The 11,157-nt window shown below is 40.6% G+C and overlaps 1 protein-coding gene across 1 annotated transcript in view; it reads right to left on the bottom strand.

Moving 5' to 3' along the window:
• The window catches only part of AKT1 (v-akt murine thymoma viral oncogene homolog 1), a 68,473-nt gene extending 63,622 nt beyond the window's left edge, over positions 1-4,851 (bottom strand). Inside the window, exon 1 of the mRNA XM_009995846.1 lies at positions 4,802-4,851. Within this exon, the coding sequence (XP_009994148.1) occupies positions 4,802-4,847 (46 nt within the window). The 5' untranslated portion in view covers positions 4,848-4,851. The remainder of the gene's footprint in view (positions 1-4,801) is intronic.
• Between the last annotated feature and the right edge of the window lie 6,306 nt (positions 4,852-11,157).

Raw genomic sequence — 11,157 nt, 5'->3', positions numbered from 1 at the left:
CTACAAACCAATTCCTTCAGCTCTGAAAAATGCATCAGCTTCCTTTCCTCTGTTACAAATTTCCCCACTTTGCTCTTTGTTCAGTCCCTATCTTGTTTCTTACCTTTCCTCTTCCCCCCAGCTTTTCCTCTGAAGCAGCTGTGCCCTCTGTAGCTGGCATCTTGGGAGTTCGGATGTGTCTTAGGATCCCTTGCATGAAGTGCCACAGCCACTCCTTTGAAATACCGTGAAAGCCAGATGATCCTTCAACTAATCTGAACCTCGAAGGCTCTGGTAACACAGGTCATCAAGAAAGTGCACAGCTACATCACCAGGGACACCAGGGACAGGCAGAAGCCAAGATAAAAAATAAAAAATACCCCAAAATAAACACATACACACATACAAAAAGAGGTAGGGAACATAGTGAGAATAGAAAACAGAGAAGAAAGAAGAGATTAAGAAAAATAATGTAAGAGACTCATTGGCTTAAAAAAAAGATAACTTCTGCTGATAAATTGCAAGATCCTGTTTTGATTCATACTAACAGAATACTGGGAGTATGAACCTGTCCTCAGAAAAACAAAGCTAAAGTTCACTGTTTGTACTGAGACAGTTAGAAGAGCAACAATCAGCATTTAATTCCTGGCTTGTATTTCACATATGGATCCTGAATTCATGTTATGCAATTAAGCTCTGGGAAGACAAATTGGCATGGACTACTGGTTATTTCTTAAGACATCTATATCACTTCATTTCATTACAAAAATAATTCTTTAACAAAAAAAACTTAATAGCCTTTCTATAAACGTAATAAATATCTTTTGTATAATTTGTCATTTAAAGACCTCTAGTAATTTTGATCAGCTTAGCAGCCAAATTGCCAACCAGTCAAATAGTTTTACTTGTCTACAGTCCACCCAAACTGACATTTGGAGGACATGTTCTGGTAGTTACTGTTAAAATTATTTGTGTGGTGTTTATATACTATTTAAAAACAAAAGCAAAAAGTGGATCCACATTTGCTACTAAGTATTAACAGATGAATACTCGGGTCTCTCGTGCTGCTTAGAATTGCTCCAGAGTTCTCAGACAGAGAAATCAGGATTTCTTTTTCCTTTTTTTTAAATGTCAGGGTACATTTTCCCCTCCCCCTCTTTCTTTGCCTCCCAAAGACTCCTTTTTCCATACGTGTTTATGCCCTAATAAGAAAACCGGACATACTAGGGAAGACAGAGATGACAGAATATAAAAACACACAATCCCCCTCTTTGTCAGCCTTGCAGAAAGGCATTAAAAAGAAAAACAAAAATAACCCACCAGGACAAAGACTGAAGACAATAGAAGGACCTTTACAAATAGGGACCAGAGCAGAGAGACACAAGAAATTCAATGAGATCTTTAAAATGGATCAGTAAATAAAACACATGCAGGCATACACCTTTTATCCAAAAAGTCCTACAACACATGACAAAAATTAGGATACTCATGGAATACATCCAGAAAATCAGTAATCTCAGAACTCAATCAGCATCAATCTGGGCAGATAATTTCCTCCTTCTCCTCTCATATTCATTTCCCTCATCCTTTCTCACTAAACAAACCTTCAGCATAACATAACCAGGACTACGTATTCTAGATGTACACACACAATTCGCCAACCCCAAGTCTGAGTTTCCTCACATATTCTATATGTGTTTTGGAACACTTCAAACATGCAGTTATGTGAAGAGTGGTTAGTGTTTTAACTGCTGTTCCTGTCTTCATGCAAGAGTCTATTGCCTCACTGAGATTAGCGTAATACCACCAAGTGCTGAAAATGAGGAAAAGGGGGGGGGGAAAGTTCATTCATGAATTCTTCTGTTTCTGCCTCATTGAGGTTAGACGTATCATGAAGATGACTCTGGTCCTGCACAAACATACATCTGCATTAGTGGAAGTAGAGCTTCCTTTAAGCGACTGACTTACAGAACTGCCAAGAGCTTTCGGCCAGGCAGCAATGTTTAATTTCATTTCTCCATTTGTATTTTTAATCTTGGAAACAAAAACAGAAATGTAAAGCATGCTGACAAAAGAAAACAACCCCACAATTCTAGAAAGCCCTGCTATTTCCCTGCCAGGCCAAAACACCTGCTACTGCTAATGATGGCTTTATGCTTACATACACCTGCCATCCAGAAGGGCTTCAGAGCACTCTGCAGCCTGATTTATATGTACACAAATCATTAAAACCACCAAAATTGAGCCACTGCTGGGTGAGATGTAGCAACTGTTTAACTGCACACAGCTACTCTGTCCAAGGCTCAGGACATGAACTATGAGACATCATATCCAACCAAAGCTACAGGGAGAATGTTAGGTAGACAGAACATCATTGCCCAATCTGGATTTCAGCCAATCGCTACTTAAAATATTTGCACGTGGAAAGCCCTAGGATCTTTACAGAACACATGCAGGGCAACCTTTGGCTTTATAAATGATCCAAAAGACAAACAATATAAATTTCCTCTATCTGAAATCCTCCTTTAGCAGACCCTCCCTGTACTAATTGCTGATTATGCCTTAACTTCAGAAGCTTACAGTATCCACCATCAGTTATGGAAACATCCTGTGGTAGAAGCACTTGATCTTGCAGAGCCAGCAAATTGATAGGGTCTGGCAATAAATGAAGATGATTTTTAAAAATATAAAAGGAATTTACAAAACACATACACACGAGTGCATCAGTTCCTCCCCACACATACCCCCAGCCAAAACAAATGAATTTTTCAACTGATCCTAAAACAGCTACAAAACCCAAGAGAGTAATGGAGCTGACACACTGGCAAGCTGAGGGGGATAGATATAGCACCGCTTTCTAAACTGCTCCTAGCATGGACAATGCCAAATTAACAGCTGCAAAGTCAATGCAGTGGAATGAAATAGGTGTCACCACACGTAACAAGAAGGTAAAAAGGCACTGGGAACAGGTTAAAAAGATGAGGAAACCTTGCACCCAAAAATGCCAAGAGAAGTTTAATATTCTGGGCATTTAGGTACAAATTTGCAGTCTCAAATATGCAGAACAGAGAGAGTAACATTTTGGAAATGGAAATGTTCATCAGAAAATCTCATCATATTATCAGCAAACCACTGAGGATAACAATCTTTTTTCTAAGGTAATTAAAAAAAAACCCTAAAATCTGATCAAGAGATCAGGGCACCTTTCACTAAGACCTCTTCCAGAGGTCTCCCTACTTGAAGAAGTAACTTTATTTTAAGCCTAGAAAATGAAAATTCAATTCTCAAGAGTAAATACAGAGAAGTTTCAAACACATCTGCCTCTGAATCATCCTGAAAATGCAATTTCATTTTCATGCTTTTAAAATTGTTTCTCTTGGAAATTTTTGTACAGTGCTCCTTAAAATCAGTTTTTTCTTCAGTTACAGGTAAGTACATTAAGAATTGTAACAATACACAGTTAAAAAACCCCAGCTTAAAAACATAATTTAAAACTAAAAATACACCTCTCTGATGTGAAGAGTTATTAGATTCATAAATGGGAACAGAAAGCCTAACTGTGTTTCATTCTGTTTTATCTAAACACAGCATAATTCTCAAGTACTTGCTGGGCTACCTTGAATGAGTTGCTTAAGATAATGAGTGGAAAAGTGTTTCTAACTGAAATAAACAAGGAAAAAAAGAAAAAAAAAAGGCAAAAAACGTATCAAAACATTTTTACATGAAGCATCAGGCAATTTGCTAAACTAAGCTGTATATCCAGCTCAGAGAGACAGGTTTAAAACAGAGGTTACCTACATGTTTTCTACATTCTTAGAAATCTCTTATCATTGCAGAAGAACTATCAGCCTTTATCAAGGTTATGATAACGTATTTCCATTTTCTTCCAGAAATAATTATGCTACACCTTTGCACCTTCAGGCAAGTTGTTACAAACCCTCTAGAAAAATCCTGAGTCTGCGAAACCATGCTGGCTTCCCTATTGCTGAAGCACACAGACTCTGGTTTTGGTCCAAAAAAATGACGATATTAAGGAAAGTACCTAACGCCACTCTCTCCTTTCCAAGAAATAATAGTAGAATACAAAGAAACAGGTAAGTCAGGTACCTCACAGGAGCAATACTGTAGTACTTGAAAAGAAAAACACCCCCCTATCCCAAAAAAAGAAGAAACCCACAGTTTTCAGAATAAACCATTTAAGAAAGCAAAAAGCATAACGGTACACGTGACTATGTTATTTCAGTTTTGCCACCCAGTCAAGAAAAAAGACTTTTTATAAAAATCAAATGCCATTAGTGGTACAAGAGAGTGCACAAATTCAAGGCTGTTCTTCCCATCTAGGACACTGGTACCAAGAGCAGTTCAGAGATGAACAAAACAGCATATTCTCTACCAAGTCTCTGCAAGAGCGTAGTGTCGCTCGCAAAATACAGGATTATTTCTCACCGTTCAAATCAAGATTCACCTCAAGACAATTCTATCTTCTAACACAAAGAAAAGTTACAGACCGAGATAGAAAACAAAACAATTTGCTGCAGCTTAACCTTTAACACTCTCAGCAGCATCTCCTTCAGTCGCTATCTTCATCATCATTTTCGAAGCAGTTGACGCAGTTTTCGGAGAATGTGCACACATGCACACACCCAAAGAAAACCCCTTACATGTGTCTCTTCTCAACCCGAGAGAAGATCACGGATGCTTCTCACACAGCATTTCCCATTAGGGTGAGTGGGAAAATAAGGGACTATTTGAAGACAGGCTGCTAAAGGACCACCATGTGAGATAAAACCAATCTAGTGTCCTGGAGAGAAGAGACACTTACCTCGTTTGTGAAGCCACCCTTCCTTCACTATTGCTACTTCATTCATAATGGCAGGAATGTCTCTTGAAAAACCAGTTTATGCCAAAAGATCACTGTTGAAATTGCTGAAATCCCGCAGAAGGCTCCACAAAAGGGATGGGTTTGGGTTTTTTTCTGCTCTTCTCCTCTCAGCTATTTCTAAAAGGATCAAAAGAAGAGCACACCATCATTTTGAAGCATGTCACATGTGTACAGTAAGGGATACAACAGGGAGTAGATTTCATTACTGGTTTGGTGGTTTGGGAGGGTTTATTATTATTACAAATCCTAAATGAGGCCTAAATGAAGAGCTAACTTCACAAGAATTTTTACATCCCGGTGGGTGGAGGTACCAACACAGATGCTTGCTAAAGTCTTGCTTTTTCACTGAGCAGGCTGCTCATGGGCAGACTCACAATATCACCAGATGCTGTCCGGATTAGAGATTGACACCAGACCTTGCCCAGTAGGCCCCCATCTCTCTAACACCACTACACTCTTCATAACAATAAACATTCTGAGCTTTTGCAAAATCCAGTTTAAAATATCTCCTGGTAAGAACACTTCCAGAAACTCTTCTCTCTTCTGGAAACTTTCTTTACAGCACTTTACAGTGGTTCTTGGAGATACACCTCTGACAGTAAAAATTCCTAATACTCTGCTTCAGATTTTCCTACTTTCAATGGGACAACACAGGAACAGTGTAATCCTGCTAATCCAGCTCAATTTCCATAACTCTCAAAAAAATGTGTCTTCTCTACCTTTGATATTTGCAACTCCCACCTCTTCTAGAGAGGCGTACAAAGAATCTCAGATAAGCTCACATACCTTCCTGTTATCCTAAATCAACTCTTACAGCACTCTGATCAATTTTACTGCTCTTCTCTGAATGCACTGCCATTTGTTGATGTCTTTCTTGCAATGAAATACACCTTAGTACAATTTAGGATTTTTTACCCCTCTGCTTTATGAGATGAAGTTCCTATCTAAAATAGTCCAAAATTGCTCTATCTGATTGCAAATGTGTGTGGCTCATAGCTGACTACCACAGCAACATATTTTATGTTTCTCTCCCTCATTGAAAGTAATCTCTTCCCAAATGCATTAGTTTTTATTATTTTTCTAAATTGAATCTGATTATTTTTCTGCATGTGGTACAAATGTTCTCAGTTTGTTTTTCTGTAATGACTTCTGTGCTCTCCAAAGTGTCCACACCACCATTCAATTTAGTATTACTTGGGTGATCAAAGAATGTAATCGGTGACAAATTCCCAGCAGTAACCACAAAGCTTAATAAGACAAGACTCAGCAGCATATGTAACTCACCAGCAAAGACCAGACTTTTACTGGAGTCTCTCTCCAGCCACAGACACATCACATACCCACCTAACAAATACATACCATCTCTGCATGCGTTTGGCACATGTGCACCAATTACCCCATAGCATGCAGGTGATGGCCATCCATCAAAAACTAGATTAAAAAGCAACTAATTCCCCATAACTCACTAAGACACAGCTGAATGGAGGAAACAGGTGGCTAAAACAAATCCAATCTAGAATTGAAACCCTAGCAAGGACATAGGGCTCTGCACCATACATCACCAGTGCTCTGATCTGGGAAGCCTTCAAAGTAAGGAGGTCAAACTTGCACAAGTTCCAACATTGCAAGCAGAAATGGACTAGGAGAAAGGAGGTCGCTCCCCTGATACTTTGCTTATGAACTTTCACTGTTTATTGCTATTCCTCAGCTTTTCTGATGACACTTTATTTTCTAGTTTTTCCCCAGAAACAAGCTGGGGGTTTTTTACCAAATTACAAATCTGCCGTATCTCATTGGTTGTAATTATCAACTCCAAGAAACAGATAAGATGTTTGCCTGAGGGAGAGAAAACAATCAAGAAATTACACTAGAAGAAGAAACATGTAAGAATTCCTTCATTTCATAAATACATATGAGAACACTTTATGCTGCAGAATGGAGACCAGTAACATAGAGCTGCCACAGTTATCCTGGAATAAACTCCCTTAAATCCAGAGCAATTAGGAGAGAACCTGATGGATACAGCAGGCTTTCGTTCTCCTTTCCAAACTACACACACAACAGCCATGCAAGCTAGACTTGCTTGTTGATATCAAGAGGAAAACAGACCTCATTTGCTTTGTTTAAGCATCAAGCACTTTGCAAAGTGTTGAACCAAACCCCTCAGATTCTCACAGCTTACATCTGGAAATGCAACACCCATGTGTGAAAGTTAACGCTTCTAATGTTGTGCCATCACACAGAGACTGCAACCTACTTTTGTTGTCTTGAGTTCAACACTTTAGCTGCATTGAATGATCAATATCCCTTTCCACAACCATATGTAAAAAAGGAAGCTATGAGCCAAACTAGTCTACAGAAAGGACCATCTTATTTAAAACAGAAATTAGTGCTTAGGTCCAAAATTCCGCAATCTAAGCTAACTTACTCCAGGTTTTTCTGGGTTAACACTTGCCAAGATTACCACTTGGCAACCTCCTGCTTGTCACTGGCTAAACTTTCTCATAATCTGAATCTGCATGACAATATAGGCCAAAAAAGCAGATCAACAAAGAAATCTATAGTTAATTTTTTCTGCTCTCTGTAGTGCCCACTGGACTCCCTTTTCCCTACAACTTCTACCCAAGAAACTTTTTCCTTCTGCAACTGCAGCCCTGCTATCAAGAATGCATCCTTACCTGCCAGTGTCCTTCAAGGGGAGAAGGGTAGTGAAGGGCATAGAGGGAATTATAAAGGAGTCAGGAAGATTGAGTAGCAGAGGACAAGGAAGTGGGAAAGCACTAAATATTCCCAGACATCAACCTGCAGCATGGGCTGCACCCTGGTCCCTTAGTCAGCTATGCCAGAGCACTTTTATAATACAAAACTTAAGCTATTTTTTCTTCACACTGCAAAGAACTGAGGATCCTTTCTCACCATCCAACAAGATGTCCATAGACACAGCAAACACACTCTATCTGGCGTATTTTAATACATACAAGCTGTGCATAATGTATCTATTTTAGTAAAATATACTATTGAAGATACAGGCACTGGGAGTAATAGAAGAGCAAGTTAACTAGAGGTCAACACACTACTGAAGATGCGTAAAACAGAGAAAGTTCCTTTTCCATAAAATCCTTGGAGAAAAAAAAAAAAAGAATTACAGTCCTCATTTATGGCAATCTAGGAATGGTTCCCAGTGACCAGAGGGCATCTGAGGTAAGTATGACCTGGCTGCTCCAGCCTGTGTCTGCACATGACTGAATACTGTCAAAAGCTAAACAACTCCGTCTGCCTCTTAGCCTTCTGTTTGCTTGTTTTTCAGCGTGCATTTCTGTAATACCTTTGTCAATACCAAAGTATTCCTCATGTGGCTGAAGTGCAATAAATCATGAATGGCATGACATCAGCATCATGTCACAGTGACGCTGGTTCTACGTATATATTAATTCCTTAAAGGTTAATAACTTCTCCATAAATAATGAAATAACTCACTTCCCTAGGCACCACAGCAGCAAAACCTGCTTTCAGGACTCTGCCAAGCCAACTGTCCAACAGAAGGTGGAGCAGAACCATCTCTTCTGTACTTGGGAGAATCGTGTTAAAGCTCCTTCTCTCATTCTCTTCCACGTATTATGATCAACTTTTTCTCTACAAGTTCAAGAGACCAATCTGTACTCCCTGCCCTCTTTCCAAGATGAATTTTTTTATTTATTTCTACTCACATCCTAAAGCAGAACAGGAAGAAAAGGAATTCTTCCATAACACTGAAGCCGAAACCTAGACTCACAGGATGCAGAAGCATCTATGGTAATTACCTTGTCTGTGAGGGAGAGCAACCAAGAGAGAGAACGAGGATCACACCTACATAACCTTGGTCGTGCTGCTGCCTCACTGGGCACGACAGACTGCATCCAGGCTGTATGAGTTAGCCCAGATCAGAAAGCAGGTTACAGCAAAGCACACTCCTGCACCAACACACCACCACTTTCTGGTCCCTGCTGTCTTGGTGTAACACAGGCATGGTGCTCCTTGGACACCTTGAGCCCTAATGTGCTGCGCATATTTACATGTTCTTATAATGCACAACAGCAGGACCAGGCAAGAAAGGATCCAGCTGCCCCTTGGCACATGACAGTGTCACCTGAGCAGATGAAATGCGCAGAACCTAGAGCGGGGCAGAGGGGTGTGTGTTTACACACATTACATGGGATATCATGTAATGATAGAAGCAGATCCCAGATCCTAGTGTAAGCTCACAGCTGACAGCCAACTGCACCTGAACAGCACAGACACAACAAAGTTGGGCTCCAGCCAATATTTCAAGTGGAGCGCACAGATTAGGTGTCCCCACCAGGCTTTCACCAGTGAAGTACATCTCCTACATGATGCAAATCCTGCCTTGGGTGTTTCACGGGAGCGGCAGCGGTTCCAACGCGCTCAAGGCCCTCTAAGCACACAGTAGTAGCTTCGCACCATGACCCAGTTACCAAATCTGGGCAGACAGCTTTAAAGAAAGCTTAGAAGGACCAGGTTGTTCCAGGATCTTAACTTACTTTACAAAAACACATTGTGGGCCATGAATTAGGTGTGGTCACTACTAGTATTTGCTGCTCTGTGCTCTGCGTAGAATGACACCACATCTAAACTGGTATTTCATGGCAGCACATGCAGCTTATCACAAGGTTCAGAAAAGCTCTGCTGATACTCAGAGCTACAGGGAAAAAATGTAAGTGGAGAAAAAAACCTCTAAAGCCACATCCACTTTCCTTTCAATCTGTTAGCCTAATCTAGTTTTACAAAAGTGTAATATGAAATAGCTGTCCTCTCAGGCCTTTGCTGATCAACAGACAGGTTAGTATCATTCAGGTGAGTGCCCAGAGCTAGGACATCCAGCTGTCCAAGCTGCAACCACAGCCATAGTTTGACAGGACAATCTAAGCTGCAAGTTTCAAAACAAGAGTGATGGCAGAAAAGAGACTTCTTCATAACCTCTCTGTCAAAGACACAGATCAGACAAAATCCTCTTTATGTTCCCAAACAAGAATAAGTCTTTTTACAGTTTATGCTCATATAATTTAAGAACTGTGCTATTCAGGACTTGTCTACCAACTTGAGATGCATTAAATAAAATTCCATTTTCAAGTATCTATAAATTTTGTTCTGTTCCCAAACAAATCAAGTCAGTCATGAACCTATTTAATTCTTAATCACTTACAGGACATTTTTACAAGGCAGCAAGTGAATGCTGAAGCTGCAAGTTACTTGTAGACATTGGATCAATTCTTAAATTGGATTTAGTGCTGCACACCAAAAACAGTTCTATAAACACTGCACACAACAAAACCTCTCTTATTTAAAAAAATCAAAGGTAGTTCCACCGTGTCTTTAAATCGGTTAACTCAGACAAATGTTGTGGCTGTCATCAGAAAATTAACTACTACATAAAAGTAATTACTAGTCATGCAGTATGTCAAATTTATTTACCTGTAAACAAATATTCTTCTGAATTAAGTGTTAGTAACTCCCTTTTATAACTGTATTTTGAAATGCACATCCCTCTTGTGGTATAAATAAAACAAACAAAAGCAAATCCAGGATTTGTTTCTTTTATGTTAGAGGTGGTAGGAAAACAAAGCAAAAAGAGTAACAGTTAAACGCTTTCCTTGGAGGGGGTGGGAGGAAAGGGGAGATACCAATGAGGTTCAAGCTGCACTAGCATCAGTAACACACTACCAGTAAAAAATATAAGAAGTCCCAGCACGTTCATATACTTGATTAGAATTACGTGCTTTGCAGAGAAACGGAAGCAAAAGTCCAAGAAGTCTCCAAGAACACTTCTGCAACTGCAGAATTTCACCTGGGGAGGCAGGGGGGCATTGCAGACAGCTCTCCACAGCTCTGCAAAACACGACTGCAACAACAACCGAAAAAAACCAAACACAACAACCAATAAAAAAAACAAACAACCTCGAGTCCACAAACGCTGCACAGCCACCTACACACGCCAAATGCCCACGGAGATAATCACACCCCTCTCGGCAAACAGTGGCCCGCAAAGCGGAGCTTGGCTGAACAAACGCGGCTACATAAGACAAGGGGAGAAAATGGGGGCGGGTGAGGTGGGAAAGGGGGGCGGAGGGGAAGGGGGAAGCGAAGCACTTGGCGACTTTATTCGCCACCGTTTTAGAAATTCCACCCCCCCTTGGCCACCCCCGCTTCCCTGGGGGATGCTCGGGCAGGGCCCGGCCGCAGGCCCGCGGCTCGGAGGGGCCGGGGCAGGCCCCGGGGCGCCCCCCGCCCTCTCACCCCCC

Source organism: Chaetura pelagica, unplaced genomic scaffold (assembly GCF_000747805.2).
Source record: "Chaetura pelagica isolate M959 unplaced genomic scaffold, ChaPel_1.0 scaffold664, whole genome shotgun sequence".
In the NCBI taxonomy this organism is placed as follows: domain Eukaryota; kingdom Metazoa; phylum Chordata; class Aves; order Apodiformes; family Apodidae; genus Chaetura; species Chaetura pelagica.
The sequence above is the reverse complement of the archived record's forward strand: the minus strand, read 5'-3'. Positions and strand labels throughout refer to the sequence as shown.